Source organism: Nicrophorus vespilloides, unplaced genomic scaffold (genome assembly GCF_001412225.1).
Source record: "Nicrophorus vespilloides isolate i.1.1-1 unplaced genomic scaffold, Nicve_v1.0, whole genome shotgun sequence".
Taxonomy (NCBI): domain Eukaryota; kingdom Metazoa; phylum Arthropoda; class Insecta; order Coleoptera; family Silphidae; genus Nicrophorus; species Nicrophorus vespilloides.
This window is the reverse complement of record NW_017098910.1, coordinates 524,917-546,980: the sequence shown is the minus strand read 5'-3', so window position 1 is coordinate 546,980 and position 22,064 is coordinate 524,917. Positions and strand designations below refer to the sequence as shown.

Genomic DNA, 22,064 nt, shown 5'->3' with positions numbered 1-22,064 from the left:
TCAACAGAATACTGATATACTGTAGAAACTATACAGATTTCATATCACGTTCAAAACCGAACATTTCATGAATTTATTTGAAAAGTTTATCGAACTAAACATAATCTCATTGAGTTCAATACTCTTATTAAGAGTTTTATTACTTTCATCAAAAGAAGAGTTAAATGAAAATATCTATTATCTGTTTGGATTACTTAAATTTGGACCAATATATTTCCAATTATAAACAAATCCAAATGACAATACTAATTCCTGTATACAAAATAAATTTTTGGAAACAAATATTAATTAACGACTTTTGATTTATGAAGGATAATAATAATTGGTTTATCATAAACTATAATTATAATTTTTTGACGTTGTCAGTTAGCAATTAAAAATTATCACATTTATTAGTTCGTAGTTTTATTTTAAAATTTTTATTGATTATCTTTATTAATTCCTATCTTGTTTTCACATTTTCTACAATTTATGTATACTTTTGCACATCTGTTAACCCGATGATAAAAAAATTAGGTTAATTTAGTTAAGTTAGTAATTTAACTTTTGTTTTACTTCACCTCTACTAATATGCTACTATCAAAAGGTAAATTCTAAATAAATATTGATATGATAGTAGCGTATGATTAAACGATTGTATTAAACATTTTTTATATCATAAAAACTGAAGAACTTAGAAGGGCAAAAGCTTTTGATTTACTTTTGAAAAAAAATAAAAAAAAAAAAAAAAAAAAAACTTTTGATATAAATTCCGAGACAAATGTATAAATGCGCAGATATTCGGAATGTTGCATGTAATGTTGGATTTTAATCAGTTAGCGGTTTCTATGATTAAACTTTAATGAATTGCAAATAGGTATTTCCGTCTTGAGGAACAGTTAATCATTATTTGGTGAAAATCACCTACCGCAACTGATTATAGAAAAAATAAATCGGTCTGGTGGTTTTATGAAGTAACGGTGGATAATATTAATTAAGATCCTGTGGATATTAGATAATGAGACTATAGTGGGATTAAATAAAATAAGCGCTTCTTGTCCTGTCCTATCTAATCAATATTTGGCGTAAAATATTAATCTACATAGGATTTAGAACCATCGTAGGTTCTAAATCTCGGTGTTATTAAGCCCCGACAGAATATGTACATTATTAAATTAATTATGCTCCAAATAACATCTTATATTGGATTCAATGCGAATCACTAAACATTAGTTTCGGGTACGATGTGATCTTCCCGCTTGAACGTCCAAAACATCTAAACAATACTTATGAAGACTATCGCATGGGCAACTCCTTTGTCTTGGAAGCGCATCGAGGGAGTCGAAAACTTTCTCTTCGGACCGACCGGAGGAACGACTCTTTTGTTCAAATTGTACTCGAACGAAGCAAACTACAAGACTATCAATGCTACTAACTAGATACACGATACAAAAAAATAGTTTACATAACGGACACGAACAAACTGGCCATAGTGTCTACAAATTATACGCAGACGGCTCTCGCTCATTACACAACCAAGAAACAGCACGTATGGGGATTACGTCGAGGATTATAATATCAGTGATGCATTAAGCTTCCCATAGGACTACAAATTGCATCGCTGTGCTTTAAGCTACACATTGAATTGGAATATATAATCTAAATGACATTGACGATTTCATCCCACATTCATTTTAATGTGTTGCACATTTGATCATTAAGAAATTATAACTCATTACTATTTAATATTCAATGTTAATTACGGATTAAAAATCTATTTTATAGTAAACTACTAGACTTTTATTCATTTAAATTGCTTTAGTATATTTAAAACTGGCAATGCCATCTGTTTTGACTGACATTTACTATATGGAGTTATGAAATAAAAATGTAAAAAAAAGTGCATTGATTTATATTGTTTATTTTAATATAAAATAATATAAACACAAACGAGACATTCCATCATAAGATTCTTAAACTTAAACCCGAAAAAAATACCGTAAATGTTCATTGGAAATGTTAGTATTGAAGACTGCGCTTAGTCTGGATGTCCTCGAGAACTGTCTGCAGATCCTCATCCTCGAATCTACCTTCGAGCGATGGAATCAGAGATTTTGCCTCGTCCGTCGTTTCCGGACACAAATTAGCAATCGCAGCCAATTCGAACTTGTGCAACTTCTTCTGCTTCAACAAGCTATATAGAAATTTAACATAATTAATCGAATAAACGTAAACAGTTAAATATAATTACTTGCGAATTGAAGAGATTGTCTCTTTGTTCTTGTACTTCTTGAACCTCTGAGTGTACGTTAACGTCTTCATGAAAACCTCGGAGAATTCCTGCTCATCCTCAGCCGATTCATTCTGATCCTTCCTGTGCTTCAGCAACATGTACACCTCAGATATCAAGAGAGTTTCGGCGTTCTCAAATTCTGCAAAGATAGAAACGGTTATTGTAAATTTCAATCAAATGGAAAGAATATAGAAATAAATAAATTAAATAAAACCACAATTTACAATTCTATACGTTTATATTTATAGTAAATATCTACAGCGCGTTTCTATTCCTTAGGTTTCTTAACATAGCCTTCTTGAATTAAGAAGTCGTACAGTTTCCTCGTTTTATTCACATCTATTTTGAGCAGTCTTCGGGCCGTCAGTAACTTCAAATGTCCCATCTTGTTGTTTTCGGCAATTAGCACTGCTTTCAGTTCTAAATAGTTCAACGGCGGCAATCTTATATTCCTGCACAAATCCCTCTCCGTTTGCAACAGTTTCTCGTATCCAGGCATTCCGATAATTTCTAGAGGCGTGCGACTTCTCCTTTTCACTGGACATATGTTTATCGGAACTGGGATATTCTTGTATTTAATATTTAGTTCAGCAATCTGCTGATACCGTTTTATTTCTTTTACACTATCTTCTCGGAGATTCTTCAGTTTAACATATAATTGGGCCTCATCGAGAGTTGTGATTCCTTGCTTTCTAAACTCACACAATCTATAAAAATAGACATATGATTTATAGAGGTACAAACATTAAAATTATAAACAATTTCACCTTGCTATTTGGATTTTCAGCTCTCCAGCCCTGTGCAAACCCTCCATTAAGTATTCAAAGCCCCTCCCATTGAAAAATTGCATGAATCGAATCAGTTTCTCATATATCGGAGGCGTAATTGTCATATCATACCTATGTAACCATGAAGTAGTCTTCTGCTGCATAATAAGCCCATGCTCCCTTATTATATTTTTTCTCCTCTGCCTTTCCCACACTTTTCTTCTATACGCATTCACTATTGCCTTCTGCAAATCACTAGCTATATCATAAAATTTGTGTTCTGAATCAAATAATTCTAATGTACTTATAGTATCTTCTGCATTCTTATCAAAATCAAATTCAAAATCCGATCTAGCTGCATTGTATCCAGCTGGTGCAGAGTCTCTGCTTCTGATTGGGTCTTGCACATTATTTAACCTAAACCTGTAAGGCACAACAGGCTGCATGACATGATCATCTATCTGGACTTTAGGTAGCTGATCACTACCTTTTCTCATAAGATAGTAATAATCATAATGTTTCTTAATATCTTTAAAACTTTTGTTTGGCAGAAGTGTTGTTATCTTGCTGAAATTGCTCAATGTTAAAATGCCATTGAGCAAGATCATCTCCTCTTTGGCTGTCCAGTCTGAACTCTTGAAGAGTTCAAACTCATTGCTCATCACCTTGTAATTGTGATCATTCCTGTGTGGACCCACCTCAGCCCCATTCGCAAAACACTTAGTACATAGATTAAAGTCACATTGAACACACAAAATAAAAGTGTCAAACAATTCGGTATCGCACTTAACGCATTTATAAAATGCTGTAAAACATTCGTCTGTAACAGTTTGAATTTTACACTAATAAAGGAATATACGAAAAAAAAAATGTATGTACATACCTTTAGGAAACTGCAAATCTGCGGCATCTTCTTCAGTTAAATCAGTATTGGTATTATGGACATTCATGTTATGTGTTTTGTATTTCCTTGTCTATAGATAATTGAAAAGTAAATTATTGAGCTTAAGAACTACAGTTCGAGATTGATGCAAGGAATAAATTATGAAGAAAAATGTAAATATGAACCTAAAAATTAGTGGAAAAAACATAAAGAAATCAAAATCCCTAGGTATGAACCTACCTTCAATGTTTACTCCTATAGATCAGACCTGATCCAATTTGTCAGATTTAAAAGTTAGCAAGTATGTATAGAAAATAATTATATATATATATATACATTAATATACATAAAAAGGGCGGCTGATAATGGGAAGTCCTTACTCCTTACCTCCACACATGTTTCACATTGCCTCCACATTTTGAGCATTTTATAGGGCATGCGCGTATTGTTTTGCTTACTTTTTGAATAGTCCATCTAACAGCCTCTATTATTTAGTCCACTTTAGTCACTGTTGTGCAGAAGTTTAAGTTTGAGTATCATTCTGTATTGTGCATCATTTTGTGTATTAGAAAATATAATAATGTCATCTAAAGACACAAATAAACTTAATAAAATATTGGATAATGCCAGAGATTCTGTTAGTAATTCAAAATTGGAACAAATGTATCTTCTGAGAGAACAGGACCTTAGCTATGTAAAAGAGAGTTTCAATCTAATTAATACCAGTGATAAAGAAAATATATTTTCATGGATAAATAAGCTGAAGAGTAATTCCTATATAGTATTTTTCAAATCCGAGAACGAGCTATCCAGAGAGTATCCTTTCCTAAACAAAATGGATTTTATTTTAATAATAATTAATCGTGGGCAATTGGAAATGCTTCTAACTTACATTAGTGACTGTGTTTGTATACATGGAACAAATACTTTGAAGGAATGTCGTTTAGAATTGTATTCATTATTAATATTAAATGAATTACGAGAAGCATTCCCATGTGCTTTTTTGATCACAAATCGTTGTGACGAACAAGTTTTCTCCCTATTTTTTAAGTATATTCAGAGTAAATGTATGCAAAAAATATGTGCAAAAGTGTTCGTATCTGACATTCCAGATTTTTATTATAATGCTTGGGTACAAGAGATGCATCCAGCTGAATTTCGGTATGATTGAATTATTAATATTGTTAGGTAACCTGAAGTAACCAAAATTAATTATTTTTTAGTTTATATTGTATATGGGATGTGGACGTAGATTGGAGAAAAAATTTAAGTAAAATAAATTCCAAGGAGAAACAGGTATGTAACAATTGGAAAAGTTTAAACAATTTAATAATTATTTATTTCAATATTTAGATTATTGTATATACAAAGTTGCGAGTTTTGCTGTATGAATTGGATAAAACAGCATTTTCTAAAAAAATCCAGTCTTTAATTAAAAATCTCTTGGAGAATGAGGACACCAACAGTTTCGGAACATATTTTCAAAGTAATTATGGCAATAAAGTATCATTGTGGGCTTATTGTTATACAATACATTGTGGAATAAATACCAATATGCATTTGGAAAGAATGCATTGGACATTACAATATTTATTTATAAATAGGGATCTCACTAAAACGCTTCATGGATCCATTCACACTATAATGAAGTTTATAAGGGATATATATTTTGAAGATGATGTCTTTACGTCAATTGAATCAAAATCGCTTGGAAAAAAAAGAAATTCAGGGTATAGGCATACAGAGAGTGAAATGAGAGTGGCTGAGACTAATGTGTTGGTAGGTGAATCGAGGGGATTTAAAGTGATCTCTAAGTCATCACGTATTTACACAATACTTGAAGACAACATCTCTTGTAGTTGCAAAATGGTCTGCACACAATGTGATGTGTGTATCCACAAATATTCTTGTTCGTGCATTGATTTCGCAATCGGTTGGAATATGTGCGTACATATTCACTTAGTTCAAATGTACATGAAGTCACACTCAGAAACAAAATTGAAGGAAATAGTATAATCAGGTATTATATCATTATTTTGTCATTAATTTAAGATGACGATGATATACTTACTCTAACTTATAAAGTTTATTATTTTTAAAATTGTATCGTTGCAGAATTACCACGTATAATCAGCACAGTGGAACCTCGCTTAACCAGTTTAATCCGTTCCAAAATTTCCGAATTTTTACTGTATAGTGAAACATATTCAAAAATACAACATAATATGTGCAAACAAGTTTTAAAAATGATGTAGCAGGCGCGCAATCCGGGACTTCTCTTCTCATCGTCACTCGTTATGCGAAACGTCGCTCGTTAAGCGAATCATTTTTCTTGCAAGTCATTTTACTCGTTAAGCGAGGTTCCACTGTACTTAAGTTGTTAAAGTAAAATTAAACAAGTAATAAACGAAATGTTAATAATAAATAAGTAAACATATTTATTTTCCTTAACTTAATTAAATACACAATACTCTATATACATTTTCTGTAAATTGAAAAATTATTAAATTATACGCGTTCCACGCAGATGTCATGTTAAAGTCTTTCAATGTACACATATAACACACTTGCCAATAAATCCTAACCAACGTAAAAAAAAAGAAAAGTAATCACATTTATACACATCACAAATCAAGAGGCAAAAACAACATCATTGCAAAGCTGCTTCATTTATGCTGGTCTTTCCGGTATAAATTTGTTATTGCTGGAGTAATTGAATTTTTTCAATTCCTTTCGAAAATAATCGACGGTTCGCTGCAAGCCAACGGCGAGCGACACCTGCGGTTCCCAGTTCAAATACTTCTTCGCCCTGGATATGTCCGGCCTTCTTCTTTGAGGATCATCCTCTACCTCCGCTAAATGAATTATTTTGCCGCTACCTCCAACCAAGTCTTTGATAATTGTCGCAAATTCTAAAAGAAGTAAATATATAATAATAATGAGATGATTCCATTCACTAATTTAAAATTAATATTATGATAAATAGAATATGGAACTATCTATAGAATTTGAAAGATTACGTAATTAATGTACCATTTATCGTGTGTTCTACAGGATTTCCAAGATTTATGGGTAATGAATAATTGGATGCCATGAGTGCAACCAACCCATCCACCAAATCAGTCACATATTGAAACGATCTAGTCTGTTTTCCGGATCCATAAATCTATATATAAACAGAAAGCAAGATTTGATGTAATATATAATCGAAATATTTGTTTCAAGTTTTAAATGCAACTTACAGTTATAACGTCGTTCTGTAAAGCTTGGAGTATAAAATTAGAAACAACTCGTCCATCGTTCATGTGCATTCTGGGTCCGTACGTGTTGAATATCCTGGCAACACGAACCTCAATGTTGTGTTCTTTAGCGTAGGCGTAGCTAAGCGTTTCCGAAACCCTTTTGCCTTCATCGTAACACGCCCTCGGTCCAATAGGATTCACGTGTCCCCAATACGTTTCCGGTTGTGGATGTATATCTGGATCTCCGTAAACCTCAGAAGTGCTGGCTATCAGTACCTTCGCATGCACCCTCCTCGCTAATCCTGCAACAACAATTATATAATTTAATATAATCAATGCACCTGAAATATTCAATCTTACCTAATATGTTAATTGTTCCTATAGTATTTGTCTTAATTGTCTTCACCGGGTTAAGCATGTAATGGGGAGGACTCGCAGGACTGGCAAGATGGTAAATTTGGTCGACCTCGATGAAGAGAGGGTTCACAATATCATGGTGGATCAGCTCGAAGTTCTTGTGACCGATCCAATGCTCCACGTTGCGTTTACGACCGGTGAAGAAGTTGTCCACTACAATCACTTCGTGTCCTTGGAACATCAGTCTATCAACCAAATGCGAACCAACAAAACCTGCACCTCCAGTGATCTATAAAATTAAAAAACAATTTGTTAATACAGGGCATTCTACATGGATAATAAATTATATTCTTGAGTAAAAAATCATTAAGTACAATTCAATTCAATAATATAAACAATTTTTGTGATTTCTATCATTAAAAATTATTATAACAAATCTTGAATCATTAAATAAATTGAAAACTTCAAGATTAATTAATGTGATAATATTATCAGTAAATATTTGTGCTGTATACTGGAATGTCTGGTATATAGAATACAAAACAATGGCTTGTCAAATGTATGATTAATTCTTCAGGATTATGCTGAGTTGCATCTCTTTATCTATATAACTACTCTTCCTTGAATTCTAAATAATTGTAATGTTATACCTTTTCTTTTGTTATTCTCAAGTATGAGATATTAAATTAAAATTTCTTCTGAATTATCTCACCAATATCCTTTTCCTCTCCAAGTAATTCAATGATTTAATTTGTGGATACTTCTTGGGTACTCGAGCCTCCAAATTGGCAAACTCGATTTCCAGATCCTTCAATCTGCTGCTGATATCATCGAGGGCCTTTGCATGGGCTGCCTCATGCTGCTCAGCATCTAGGTCAGTCCCTTCGTCGTAATTGGTAAACTCATTGCTAGAAAACTTGTATATCACTAGGAAACCTATAACACAGAAAACAGCACAACATAACCTAAGCATTGCTCAAACACAAAAAAAAATTCTCAGTCAAAATGCAACTCGAAATTCACCTGTTACACTAAGGAACACGAACAGACCCAATTGCCTTATTTTTCGAGGTGATATTTGTGTCATATTTACACATTATTATTGTGAATAAAATGCGATCGGATTCATCGGAGCTGCTGCTGCTTCTTCTGCTGCTGCTGACTACTGTTTACTCATGGTTGGTATTTCGCCGAGTTTGACAGGTCACATGGCCTACCCATCAGCGCTACGATTGCTTGTAACCTTCCCCACTAATTAAAGGTCAAAAGTGTATGCGACGACTCAATTTTGACTTCGGAACGCTCGGATTCGGCGGCTTATAAATGCGTGCAGGTTGATGCGGACCTCCTCAGTTCAGGTTTACTGCTGCAGATAAAACGTGATCATCTTAGAAACATGACCTCCAGATTTGCGCAAGTTGAGGCCGCACCGGCTATCGAAGTCTTCGCTCTCAACAAGGGATACACCGAAGACACTTTCAAAAATAAAGTTAGTCTTGGTGTCGGAGGTAAGATATCATCCACAATTCCATCCGGCCTGCATTAGTCGTGATCCACTTACATCAATGATAATTACACATCTACTCAATATTCGCATCTTTTTATTTTCTTTGCCTTTCTAATTGCACACGGTAATTAGCGTGGAAATCATATAACGAACCGTTCAATTTTCTCGATAGATATTTACAGATACAGAACACTTTATCTACCTGATATATTTAGTAAAAAAAAAGGAAAAACCAGAACGTAACAAATCAGTTAATTATCATTTCACTGCACTTATCCTAATTGATGCGTAATAATTAACCGTGTCCAAAGTGCGTATACCAAAATCAAGTGCTCGTTTGTTTGAAACAGGTGCTTCTCTTAGCAACGTCGAATAAATTTGCTCGATAACCATAGTAATCTTAATAATTTCAAAGGCTGAAAATAGCTTCTTCAATATTTAGTTTCTAAATATCGACTTAAAAACCAAGTAAATATATTCCAATAAGATTTAACATTTCGATTCCTACAAAAACGAAATTAATTTTAATTGTTTTGAAATATAAATCATCCACGAATCAAATGAATACCTTCATTAAGTAATGTTTAAAAGTTCAATCATACTACCAAAAAAAGACATTGTAATCCCTTTTTTTTGTTCTATAAATACAATTCAAATTCGTAATTTTATTTAATAAATTATAAAATACTTACATAATAATATTGATATTTATTTGTTTAAATACTTTCTCATATACAATAGTGAACTTTGAAATTTATTTTTCACATAATGCAATCAGTGTTAGTAATAATAACATAATGTTTTTTATTAAGAATTAAACAAATACATTGAAATATAATTATCAATAACCACGATGTCCTTTTAGCCAATTTGTTATAGTGTAGCACTTTTCTACTTGACTACAATTCAATTGGAACAATTTAATTGCAAAATATACAATAATTTTATATTGCGCTGTAATATTTTTTATTGTTTGCTATTATCAAATGAAATGTTTATCGTTCGCATTAATTTAAATTGTTAGTATTGTATTAGATGCTTTTATGCTTCTTGATACATAATAAACGTTTAAAATGAGCATTAAATTTATGAAAAGTTCATCCTTTGAATATAGAGTAAAATCACTTAATTGTTTATTGAAAATGAATGTTTTTATGTGTAAATGATTTTGATAAAAGGCTCGCCAAATGCAGACATTAAGAAAGGTGTTGTTAATGATGATAACACTGTATTTATTTGCAACTTTTGCAAATGTAATTAGTTACAGTACTGATTTTTTTGTTAAAACTGTAGAATGCTTTGCCGGAAGTTCTTTTTATTTTTCTGATGCTGCTGACCTATATGAGTGTTACATGTACGCCTCTCTTTATCTTGTTTCTGCGATTAGTGCTCTTTTTTTTCTCTGTTCTTGTATTATCATTTTATTTATAACCGAGCGACTCGAAACGTCAAGCGGCAGTTACGTAACGCAGAATATTGAAATAATTATCTGAGATAAGTCCTAATCATATGTTGTTTCGTAAATATTTTAAAATTAAATTCTCGCTTCGGTCGTGCATTTGCGAAAAGAAGAAATATGTATATGTGGAAATACACATGATGGATTATTCATTCGAAATATCATATTTTTGTAAAGTTTCCAGTTTATCGGTTCGAAAAATCTTATGCCGTGTCTATACTTGTTAGTCTTTTTTTGCATAAGTCATGAATTCTATTTGTATATTTAGAAATGCAGACTGTTGGACGATACGAAACACGTAGAGTTTAGTTGCTGTATAAATACAGTCAGTCACACACCTCGATCAACGAATGCGTACCACGAAATTATTTTGTCAAACGAAACATTGTTTTCAGAGATAATGTTAATGTTAGAATACGTTTCTACTTAAAGACAATTTAAAACCTTTTTTCTTTGAACAAAGAAAATTTTGCAATTAAATCATCATCAAAAAATATGTATGCGACTGAAACAGCAGGTTGCCGACTCTTGGCTTACGCAATAACAATTTTTCTTAAATCAGGATCATATTCACATAACATGGTTTAGTCAAAAAGCTTTAACTATCAATTCCACTTTCTCTAGGATTTAAATAGTGGACTTTCTTATACTACTGTTTTTTATTACTACCTTTTTTCATTGAATTCCTCAATCGTTTAGTGTACAGTGGAACCTCGCTTAACGAGCATTTCGCCTAACGAGCAAATATATATCGTATATATCATTAGTTTATATGGGAAAAATTGTTTCAATATACGAGTAAACATCTGGAAATTTTGGAACGGACTATGCTCGTTAAGCGAGGTTTCATTGTACTTGTAAATAATAATGGGTTTGGAAAATGTCATCAAGAAAGTCTTTGTATCACTGCTTTCAAATTACTGAATTGCACTTAACCGATAATAATTTTTACTTGTAAATTATGTAAATAATGTCAATGTTTCGTTTTGCCCAATCTCCATCTGATTCTCATATTTTATATTTATATTTTATATTTATATAATACAGAAATGTGCAACAGATTCTTCTTAATATCAATAATAAATCTTCGTTGTAGTAACAAACACATTTTTAGGCAGGAAATCTCTTTCATTATTATATCAACATAAAATTACGATGTTCTCTTGTGCTCCTCATGTTCCAAATTTTCGAATATCTTTGTTACATTTATAAAAATCAGTTGATTGAACGACACACTTATTCTATTGGTAATATTCCTGGTATTTTCTTTAATTGATAATAAAGGTTGTTATTTTATAACAACATTTCTAATCGAATATGAAAAATGTTTATCCATTATTTTGTATCGTATTTATAGATATACAATATATTAATATTTCTTAATGCAAAATGTTTAAACAAAGATTATTTTTGTTAAGATCATTGTATGTATGTGTTTTGTCCATTATATGTGTATATTTGTACGGAATCCACACTTAATACTTTAAGTTGTTTGTTTCGATCCCTGCAGAAGTCCATTTATATTAGAGAAACCTTAGAAGAATACACTATTATTGTTACACTTCAATAAATTACTCATGAAATTGTTGCTTGATTTTTGTTTTGTATATTATAGTAGCAAACTCAACCTTCAAGCGAATTTTCACTTTAATTGCTGAATAATATTGACCTTGTAACGTTTGCAATAATGGAGCACTATATATTTAATTATCGTAGGAAATGCACTGAGAATGTTTGTTTTGATAAATTAGTATTTTCATATTAAGTTAAAATCTAATCTAACACATTTTTTTGCGAGATAATTTAAAGTAGATTTGATAAATAATATTTATTTACTTATATAACAATAAATTGATTGTTTGATTTAGCATACAGAAATGAGGAAGGCACACCATGGGTTTTGCCGGTGGTGAGATTGGCCGAAAAGAATTTGGCCGCTGATGATACCATCAACAAGGAGTACTTCCCCATTCTTGGTTTGGAAAATTTCTCATTCAACGCCACGAAGCTGCTGCTCGGCGCCCAGAATGATGCTTTCATCGAACAGAGGGTAAATAAATTTGTGTTTTCTTTGTTTATTAAGTAAAATTATTTGTTTTTTTTTGTCTTTAGGCATTTGGAGTTCAATCATTGTCCGGCACTGGAGCTCTCCGAATTGGTGCTGAATTCTTGCACCGAGTGCTCGGCTACAACGTGTACTATTATTCGAATCCCAGTTGGGGTGCGTTGACTACAACGAGTCACGTTTACGAACGTTTTATGTGATTGCCGCTGAATTTACAGAGAACCACAAGCTGATCTTCAACAATTCTGGTTTCACCGAGAGCAGGGAATACCGCTACTGGTGCCCAGAGAGTCGCGGTTTGAACATGGAGGGTCTTCTGGAGGATTTGCGCGGCGCCCCCGAAAACGCCGTCATCATCCTGCACGTCTGCGCTCACAATCCGACCGGTTGCGATCCCACCGAAGAGCAATGGAAGGAGATCGCCGACGTCATGGAGGAACGCAAGCTTTTCCCGTTCTTCGACTCCGCTTACCAGGGCTTCGCTTCCGGTGATCTGGAAAAGGATTCGTGGGTGGTCAGGTACTTCGTCTCCAGAGGATTCGAATTGTTCTGCGCCCAATCGTTCAGCAAAAACTTTGGACTGTACAGTAAGCGCGCAACGGAAAAATACGCAATCATTGATTTAATCTAAATGTTTGTTTGTCATTTTTCATTGAATTCAAATTGGATATTACGAAATACGACGTTGATGTTTGTTATTTTTAGACGAGAGGATCGGAAACTTGACCATCGTCCTGAACAATGCCAGTAACGCTCCCCTCATCAAGTCCCAGATGAGCATCATCGTCAGAGGAATGTACTCTAACCCGCCAAGCCACGGCGCCAGGATCGTCTCCTTCGTCTTAAACAACAACGATTTGTTCAACGAATGGTATAATCTTTAAAATTGATGATATTTTATGCAAGTAATAACTAATATTCGTTGGAATATTCAGGAAGGACAACGTTCGCACGATGTCCACCCGCATCTTCGAGATGCGTAAAGCTCTGAGAGGTGCTCTCGAGAGGCTGCAGACCCCAGGAAACTGGGATCACATCACCACTCAAATTGGAATGTTCTCATACACTGGTTTAACAGGTAATTAGCACCGATCGTTTAATGATTGTTTATATAAATGAACCAGATTAACTAAGTTGACTTTGCGATAACACTGATTATCAAAGATTACGTACTCCTATAACCGCATTAATCAAAGGAAAATCATTTTTACAGAAAAAAAAAATATAGTTATATAGAAAGTATTTGCATTTAGTAACTATATATTTAAAATAAAAATAATTATCATTCAGCAATATAATCAAAATGTTGGTGTATTATCTTATTGAATATATGAAATTTTGAAATATTTCTCGAAATAAACCAATAACATTTCGATATTGTTTATTTGCGTCGAATGAAAAAATCTATTAAAAGCATATTTCATAGCAACAACTTGTTTTCATCTACAATAAGTTTATTATTCTGGTGTTACGTAAACAGTATGATTGCTGATATTATTATCGGAAAATTACACAGGATTTGTTTTGTATGTTTCGATCATCATCATAATATTTATTTTATTTTACTTTTCTGTTTAATTAAATGAACAAACATTGTACTTTTAATTGTTTACAAAGGATTGAAATGAAAAGTATAATAACAGTAAATTATTAGTAGTAATGTTATTAAAAAACTTCGATTTTCTAAACATACAACTAATAATCAAAACGTATAAATATAATTCTGTTTCATTATACTATTATAGAATAAGTATAATACTTTTTTTGATAAATGACAACAAATTTTCAACAATACAAATTTATTTTTGCATATTATTCATCATTACATTCAAAAATGGATAATTTTCTACAAAATTTAATATTCTACTTATTTCTTTTAAAATAATTACTTCATTTCAATTCATAATATTTATTTGTATATAAATATTAATAAATAGGATCTCCCATAGTATTGTAATAAAATATTAACATTTAAATTGTTTAGTTGAATATTTTGCATGAAAAACTTTAAATACTTACCAGCTTATAATTAACATTTCGTGTAAACACATTGCCACGATTTCTCGTTAATTTAGTGCGATTGTAACGCTGACCAACAAAATTACTTTATTCACTTATTTTTTTGTTTCAGCAAAACAATCACAGCATATGGTCGAGAAACACCACATCTACATGCTCCGTTCCGGCCGTATTTCCATGTGCGGTTTAACACACAAGAACATCGAGTACGTCGCTTCGGCAATCCACGAAACCGTCTGCAACATTACCAACAAACTGTAAACGTCTTCGTCTATGAACTGAAACAAAATTATACCAAAATGGATATTTTACATTGAATATATTTGATCATCAATTCAATATATTAATTTACTACAATGTATCGATAGATTTACGTATATACACACCAGTAAACACATATTAAAAAGAAAATGCATTAAAAGACACGAATTATCATAAATTTATTTATTTACACAAACTATATATATATATTTTTATATGTATAATACTACAAATAATTTGTTTCTTTAAATCTTTGTTACTTCCTCCTTTGTTGTATTCGATACCATCCAGAAATCCTCCATTACATTTGCTTCTTTTATACACTCTTTCTTTTATATAATCTATATGAGAAAACATATATCCTAAATACAAGCTATTCATTATATATTTTTTGTTTGTTTATATATATATATACCTTTTTGTTTTTTTTTTAATATATTATTTACATATAATTTGTATCACACATTTTCAATTAAATACATAAAATTAATAAATAGGGTTAATTTTGTAAATATTCATAAATTCAACTGCGACTGTTAGAACTAATCAACTAACGAAAAAATGAACACATAACGCTCCATATGCAAACCAAAAATTAAAACTATATGGATTTACATCTTTACATGTTTTCGAGTTTGGCCAAAGGCACTACTGTTTCTTCCAATTTGATTGTAATAGAAAAGTTTAAATGAATTCTTTTAAATCTGGAATGTACGACGACGAAAACATTAGTAAACGATAAAACACAACAAAGAAATTCAATAAATAACGTTGAAAATTAGTTTGTTTTGCAAATCGATTCTCTTATAATGCAATTATCAATTGGCAGGTATTATTATTATTATTATAATTCACAACTTTTACACGATCAAATAAATATCACACATTCTTTCCCATTATTCTTTTGGACTATATTACAAATTACAATTCAAGGGACATTTAGGGCTTATCAAACGAATACATTCAATATAAGTTATGTATTTTTTTTAATAAAGAAGCCTTGCGTATTTGAGATGCGTTAACTCTTTTTTTTTTCTTTAAATGTTTATTCATTACTCGTATTTGTCGTTCTGTTTTAATTAGTTCGAAGTGTGTGTGAGTGTGTGCCGTGCGACGGTTTCGTGTCCTAAAATTCCTTGAGCCAAACTTCCACTCTTCCATTGATACCAGTCAAGGAAGAATGTTTGTTCGTTTTATTTTTTTGATTTTCGTCCTTGCGCGGTGCATTCCTATCCAAGAATATTTACTTATATGTGCATGTTATTTATTTCTGTATTAACATTAGTATTACGTTTCCACTATCTCCGCTTTGGAAGATGTTTTGCATATTCACTTGCGACTTGGTGTTCTTTTCTATTCGAAAAGTAAAGATCTTCAATAAAAATTTAAAAAAATATGTAATTAAAAAAAAAAACTTAAACCTAAAGAACAAAAAGTCGATGAAGACCATCGAAAAATTACCAACGATGTTAAACGTTGTTGGTTGTTAACGCAGCTAATATTAATCTCCTGTTTATTTTTTTTTTGGTTGATAAGTTTTCGTTTTGGCAGTGCTCGTGTGTGTACGTATATTAACGTCATCGTTAATTTTCGAATGGTTCGACCTAACAAATCACCTAAGCACATCTCGCAAATTCTCTTCAAAACAAATTTTAATATTATTGTAAATATTTTTTTTTCCTGTATTTTACTTCTCAGTCGAATCTAAATAATATGACGTTTTCAACTAATCACAATGTCTTCTCTCTTTGATATTTGTTTTTCCTTCCTCTTATTCTTCTTCTTTTCTTGTTGTTTTCATACATATTCTCATCTTAAGTTTGTTGGGCGTCGAACGCTACGATATAATTATTGTCAAACAAATTCTATGCAAGTCTTATCGTAAACAATATTGGAAAAATAATAAATTAGAAAAACTGCAGCATCTATGCTATACGTTTTTTCTCGTCTGGCTCTCATCGTTGGGTCGGAATTTCCGTTTGGCTGTCGTCTTCGCTTTCCGTCAGCACGGCCATATTCGTGTCCGGTAGAATGGTCAGATGGGTGGCGTCGGATTGTAAGGTGCTGCATTCCCCTGGAGCTCCACCCGGCTCCTTCTTCTGGTGAAGAGCTTGAACGAAATTCTGCAAAATTCACACAAAATAATCACAATTTAGTCTTCGAAATTATTGAGTTTCTAGAATAAGTAAAAATTCAATTTCATCATCAATTCATTATATAATCACACCTCCATACTCACTTAAAACATTATTAATGTCTGCTGATTATATAAAATACAAAACTGGAGTACTTCATTATCAAATACTATAATTATCAAAATATTTAATGTGTTCTTCAAGATCAACAATTTTCAAAAGATATATAACATTTAAAATGCGATTAAAGAAAAGCAATACTCGCATTGTCCGGGTGTTTGAAATAATTTTGTGTACTATTTTTTTAAAATTTATTGTTTATTTAGTTCTATAAAAAATTAGTTTGTTTTGAAGTTTTAAAACCAGACAATAGTGAAACTGGACTTATCTGTATTTTCATAAATTTATGAAGAATTGGAACCAACTAAATACAATAATAATAGTTTCAATCTTTCATATTCAATATTTAGTAGAACTTCTATACTATAGAATTTTAAATCAGCAAAATACTTGTTTGTAGTTGCAATTGTTTATAACATATTTTAATGCTTTGTGTCAAAGGTGACAGCTGTCATTTCGCAACTCAATAAAAACACAATACACAGGTTGAGAAACGCAGATCTATATGTCTATAATGCTTTGTTAAACAATATTATACTACATCCATTATTCTACATTTAATGCTTAATCAAATTATATTAACAAAATACACAAAACTAAAAATATAATTCGTTTTCCAATTCATAATATTTAAGAAATTCTAATTTTAATCCAGAAAGCACATATTAATTAGCTTTAATTTAATTTAACTCATCTAAAACTAGAACACTGGCCTGTGACTAAATCTACTTAGAATGAAGCTCAAGAATTGGGGGTAAACCAAGCAAAAACAGCACATGTTACTTTTACTGTGAAACTTCTATTCGAAAACTCACAACCAATTAGGGAAAGTAATTTACTAATATATAAAGTTATATTAAAACCTCTTTTCATCTTATGGCTTACAACTTTGAGAAGCAGAAAGCGTATCAAATATCGAAACAATTCCAGAAGAAAAAAATATATAATTGTTATATTACTAAAAAAAAAAGTTTCTTTTGACATTGTTGCAGAGTTAATTATAACTTTATATAGGTAATATAAATAAGTGACCTATTTCTATAATATTTATCATTCTATCTATATAATATAGCAACAAATATTGAATGATTAAAGAAATATAAGTACTTTCAAGTTTATAATTAGTATATTGATTATTAGCTTGTATTAGCATTTCGCTTAATGATCAAAATGAATTGTAAGAAAAATTACTCGCTTAACGAGCGACGTTTCGCATAACGAGTGACGATGAGAAGTCCTCGATTGTGCGCCTGTTACATCATTTTTAAAACTTATGTACGCATATTATGTGTATTTTTGAATATGTTGCACTATACGAGTAAAATCCGCAAATTTTGGATCGGATTAAACTCGTTAGGCGAGGTTCCATTGTACTATATTTGAATATTTAAACTTTAAAGCAATAATCGCTGAGACTTAAAATATGTTAAGTTCTGTAATTACTCAATTTATATAGAGAATAGAAAATACAAAAATTTATCAATCACTTTTAATTGAAGCCATGAAATTTTAATTATTTGAAATTTATCATCTAATGACTATTATAAATACATACAACTGGTTATGAAATAGCCAAAATTTCGTTGATTTCCCGTTAGGCGGATCGTAGCCGAAGGTATAATAAAATGTAACCAGTTTCTTTAACATCTAATGATAAGCAATTATCTCGAAATTCCGAAACTACGAACGGCATCTCCGATCCGAAACAAAAGAATTGCGTGCATCTCGGATCGCAGCATACCTCTCTCTTTCTCTCTACTCTCTTTCCACATAGAATTGCTATTATTTTTCAGCAGCATTCCGAACGGACAACGAATGGAAATAATGCACTGAAGCGCGCACAACTTTTTAATATTTACAACCGGTGTTTTCAGTTTTATTTCTCTGTATATATATTTTTTGCAGCGACTCGGATGCAAGAAAATTGAAAAATCCGAACGGAATTCATGAAAGAACTCGATTTTTATTTCACGAAAAAGCCCACACACACACACTAGTATGATGCATTTTCCTTTCACGAAAATCGCATTTCTTGCATTCAATAAGTGCACAACGTTGCTGAATGTCGAATATTTACAAATGCTCAACACAAAACGAACGATATTTGGTTTTGCTTCTATCCATTTCCGATAATTTATTACATCCGTTTATAAGAAATTTACATTTATTGTTTTAAAAACCTTTTAGTCGGTAAACATTGTTTCGCGAAACATCGTTCACTTTACAAGCTTAAAATGTAATTTCAAAGATAGGAAGAGTTTCTTAGTTGAGTTATGGTTCGCGCAAGATTTCCCTAAGGTATCAATTTGTACGCTATAAATAGTAAAGTTGTAATATATAAATCATCGGAATCGATTTCTGTCTTATTAATAATATACGAACTGCTTCCAATATCTTGTATTTGTTTTTAATAAAGTATGCAACTTTAAGTACGCATGGAGGTCGACATGTAATTGAAATTATTAATCATTCCCTCAGGCTACGCGAATTTATCTTAATAAGCTGACAATATAATATTGGGTATTCGAAACATATTCAAAAATTACATTCTATGAATACAAATTTATTGTAGTTTCAACATTTCTTTCAGTTTATATAATGCAAATATATTATAAGCAATAATCAAATTTATTACGAAGTTTTCCCATCAAACAGCCATTATCAATGAGATCCTTCAATAGTGTGTAGTTGGTTATCTGTACAATCCACATTATATTTTGTGTAGTTTCTTTGTTTAAATAATTTGTTTATACATAAGTGATCGTTGTATTTATTTATATGCAGATTTAAAGTCCTTAATTAATCAGGTTTCAAACAGTCCGGAATATTGGCGGTATAGAGCAACTAATGATGATTCTATTTAGTAAGAATTAACTACCCTTCGTCCACTACCAACGGCTTTACTATGTAATTATTAGGTATGGTGAATTTGGCAGATGTTCTATCATAAATAACAGTATTTTTGTAATATAAATTTGCCAAAAAGTAAACAAATATAAATGAAAACAACTAAAAAATACAATTGCAATAAATATTCAATTATTTTCAATAATTGCAAATTAAATGTCTTCAATATTTTATTTGCTAATTCTATCACTTTCTATAAACATTTTATGATAGTTTATCAGAGTTTTCAATAAATAATTTAAAAATCTTGTCATTTTTATGTTAACAAGAAAATTATTTACTCTGTAGATAACTATCTGTTTGCTGACTGTCAACACACGTTTTGGTATAGATAGTTATAACGTAAAGTACATAATTTCGGCAAGGAAACGGCAAATTTCAACTATACATTCTTCTTGTAGATATATTTGCAATTAGGTTAATTTTTCATTATTAATTGAAGAAATAACTATATTTTTTAATGTTTCTATAAAGTAGATACACTTTTTTCTTGCGAATAAGATTTTTTTCATATTTTTTTTTAGAAAATCGTTCATAAAATGTTACAAAATACAAAAAACTGAGAGTAATAAGATGTGAAATGATAAATTATTTTTAACAATAAATTTATTGAATTTACTTCCAAATAATGAATGTTGTTTAAAACTTATAGAATAATTACTATACTGGAAATAATGCTATTAAGATGTTTTTAAAGTTATTTTCAATCAATTGTTTTTGCCATTTCCTTCAGGTAAGGAACGCCAAATAAAGTATTTTTTTTATTTAATAATATAAATACTTTTTAACTACTTTATAAATCTGGATCATCTTCATAAATTTAAAACATATTCAATGCCATTTAAGCATCTTATTAAATCTTTGGTTGTTCATATTTTTACGGGAGACACTTTATTTGTCTAAGTTTTCTAAATCTTCTACTAGAAAACCATGCAATCAATAATTTTGAATATTTACGCATTTCTTAGTGATTTATTTGTAAAAAATATCAATGTTTTTGGATAATTGCGGACTTTGTTAACAACTATATTTTTATTTCATACTTTTGTTAGTGTATTTTCATTGCATAATTATTGCATTAATGAACAAGAAATTAAGAAAATCACAAAGAAATATTACAATTAATCTATTAATGCTCGTTCTTTTGATTTTGATTAATTTATTTAGTTCTTCACTTTGTAAAATGTTCATTTACATGAAACATCATCTCTTGTATAATTCATATTTACCATAGATATGGTATTATATATGTTGAATATTAGTTTCGGTAAGTTTTATCCGCATTTAATCTCGATTTAAATTCATTGAAGTTTCCACACGTGTAAACTTCCTTGTTAATATTCATGCAAAAGTTATTCAAATTTGATTACACAATTTCAATAACCAGAAATATCTTCTATTCCAATGTAAAAACAAAATAATTTCCATTATTGTATCATTTAAAACATAATTATAAATGAATACAGTGGAACCTCGCATAACGAGCATTTCGCTTAATGAACAAAAATGACTCCAAAATGGAACGCATTATCGTATATTACATTACTTTATATGGGGAAAATTGTTTCAATATACGAGTAAAAATCTGGAAATTTTGAAACGGATTATGTTTGTTAATCGAGGTTCCACCGTGTTTCGTTAACAAAATCATTTAATTAATAAATTATATCTACTACATTTATTTTCTGACTGGTGGCTATATAAAATTTAAAAATAATTCTAATTTATTATCCCTTGAAATTGATGGATCGTATAAGTCTTAATTTACGAATGCATTTGTAGCGTACTTCCAAAATTAGGCTAACGCTTTATACCAACCCATGAGTAACCCATACTTTGTAAAGTGTCAGCCTGTGTCTGTTTTACGTCGGAGGGAGCAGCACATCCTCTAAACTTGACTAACAAATCACACTTAGATTTATAAAAGGAAAATGCAAAAATATGGGTCTCATTTCTACTGCTTAAGACTGAAAATAAATATAGTAATATCTCACACAGTGCGGCTTTGATCAATCCGGTTTCAAAATAGTATAGTTTTGAAAATTTCTAGTAAAAACTATATTTCTGATC

At 30.9% G+C, this 22,064-nt stretch overlaps 5 protein-coding genes across 8 annotated transcripts in view; 2 read left to right on the top strand and 3 right to left on the bottom strand.

Annotated features, from left to right (window-relative positions):
* Window positions 1-1,889: 1,889 nt before the first annotated feature.
* LOC108563567 (DNA-directed RNA polymerase II 16 kDa polypeptide-like) lies at window positions 1,890-4,220 on the bottom strand. 2 transcript variants are annotated; one of them, XM_017922281.1, is made up of 4 exons: window positions 4,163-4,220; window positions 3,923-4,107; window positions 2,231-2,411; window positions 1,890-2,173 (listed from the first exon to the last, which is right to left on the bottom strand). In XM_017922281.1, exons 2-4 carry the CDS (start codon window positions 3,987-3,989, stop codon window positions 1,999-2,001), a joined length of 423 nt encoding a protein of 140 aa, XP_017777770.1. In that variant the 5' UTR covers window positions 3,990-4,107; window positions 4,163-4,220; the 3' UTR covers window positions 1,890-1,998. The 2 variants fall into 2 exon arrangements, with proteins under 2 accessions (XP_017777770.1, XP_017777769.1); XM_017922280.1 differs by lacking the exons at window positions 1,890-2,173; window positions 2,231-2,411 and adding exons at window positions 2,492-2,979; window positions 3,040-3,859.
* Window positions 4,163-6,101, top strand: LOC108563569. 3 transcript variants are annotated; one of them, XM_017922284.1, is made up of 4 exons: window positions 4,163-4,223; window positions 5,035-5,083; window positions 5,146-5,218; window positions 5,276-6,101. In XM_017922284.1, the coding sequence occupies exons 2-4, from the start codon at window positions 5,064-5,066 to the stop codon at window positions 5,936-5,938; spliced, it is 756 nt and encodes a 251-aa protein (XP_017777773.1). In that variant the 5' UTR covers window positions 4,163-4,223; window positions 5,035-5,063; the 3' UTR covers window positions 5,939-6,101. The 3 variants fall into 3 exon arrangements, with proteins under 3 accessions (XP_017777773.1, XP_017777772.1, XP_017777771.1); XM_017922283.1 differs by lacking the exon at window positions 4,163-4,223 and having other exon boundaries at window positions 4,387-5,083; window positions 5,276-5,701; window positions 5,782-5,902; XM_017922282.1 differs by lacking the exon at window positions 4,163-4,223 and having other exon boundaries at window positions 4,389-5,083.
* A 272-nt stretch (window positions 6,102-6,373) lies between these two features.
* On the bottom strand, window positions 6,374-8,711 carry LOC108563540 (UDP-glucuronic acid decarboxylase 1). The gene is made up of 6 exons (XM_017922242.1): window positions 8,545-8,711; window positions 8,234-8,457; window positions 7,525-7,810; window positions 7,165-7,466; window positions 6,956-7,088; window positions 6,374-6,834 (listed from the first exon to the last, which is right to left on the bottom strand). Exons 1-6 carry the CDS (start codon window positions 8,606-8,608, stop codon window positions 6,593-6,595), a joined length of 1,251 nt encoding a protein of 416 aa, XP_017777731.1. The 5' UTR covers window positions 8,609-8,711; the 3' UTR covers window positions 6,374-6,592.
* Window positions 8,682-15,019, top strand: LOC108563539 (aspartate aminotransferase, cytoplasmic). Its single transcript, XM_017922241.1, has 8 exons — window positions 8,682-8,699; window positions 8,783-9,029; window positions 12,356-12,537; window positions 12,600-12,708; window positions 12,771-13,139; window positions 13,258-13,423; window positions 13,488-13,630; window positions 14,684-15,019. Exons 1-8 carry the CDS (start codon window positions 8,697-8,699, stop codon window positions 14,830-14,832), a joined length of 1,368 nt encoding a protein of 455 aa, XP_017777730.1. The 5' UTR covers window positions 8,682-8,696; the 3' UTR covers window positions 14,833-15,019.
* A 1,009-nt stretch (window positions 15,020-16,028) lies between these two features.
* Window positions 16,029-22,064, bottom strand: part of LOC108563541 (transmembrane protein 198) — a 58,058-nt gene continuing 52,022 nt past the window's right edge. The window contains exon 8 of the mRNA XM_017922243.1: window positions 16,029-16,955. Coding sequence (XP_017777732.1) covers window positions 16,788-16,955 — 168 coding nt within the window. The 3' untranslated portion in view covers window positions 16,029-16,787. The remainder of the gene's footprint in view (window positions 16,956-22,064) is intronic.

Coding starts and splice junctions, on each gene's coding strand:
- LOC108563567 (XM_017922280.1), bottom strand. CDS start 3,989: ATGAATGTCCATAATACCAATACTGATTTAACTGAAGAAGATGCCGCA. Junction 3,860..3,922: donor AGATTTGCAGTTTCCTAAAG/GTATGTACATAC, acceptor AAACTGTTACAG/ACGAATGTTTTACAGCATTT. Junction 2,980..3,039: donor CTGAAAATCCAAATAGCAAG/GTGAAATTGTTT, acceptor CTATTTTTATAG/ATTGTGTGAGTTTAGAAAGC.
- LOC108563540 (XM_017922242.1), bottom strand. CDS start 8,608: ATGACACAAATATCACCTCGAAAAATAAGGCAATTGGGTCTGTTCGTG. Junction 8,458..8,544: donor CGTGTTCCTTAGTGTAACAG/GTGAATTTCGAG, acceptor TCTGTGTTATAG/GTTTCCTAGTGATATACAAG. Junction 7,467..7,524: donor AGGAACAATTAACATATTAG/GTAAGATTGAAT, acceptor TTGTTGTTGCAG/GATTAGCGAGGAGGGTGCAT.
- LOC108563569 (XM_017922282.1), top strand. CDS start 4,503: ATGTCATCTAAAGACACAAATAAACTTAATAAAATATTGGATAATGCC. Junction 5,084..5,145: donor ATGCATCCAGCTGAATTTCG/GTATGATTGAAT, acceptor ATTATTTTTTAG/TTTATATTGTATATGGGATG. Junction 5,219..5,275: donor TAAATTCCAAGGAGAAACAG/GTATGTAACAAT, acceptor TTCAATATTTAG/ATTATTGTATATACAAAGTT.
- LOC108563539 (XM_017922241.1), top strand. Junction 12,709..12,770: donor TTATTCGAATCCCAGTTGGG/GTGCGTTGACTA, acceptor CTGAATTTACAG/AGAACCACAAGCTGATCTTC. Junction 13,424..13,487: donor AACGATTTGTTCAACGAATG/GTATAATCTTTA, acceptor TGGAATATTCAG/GAAGGACAACGTTCGCACGA.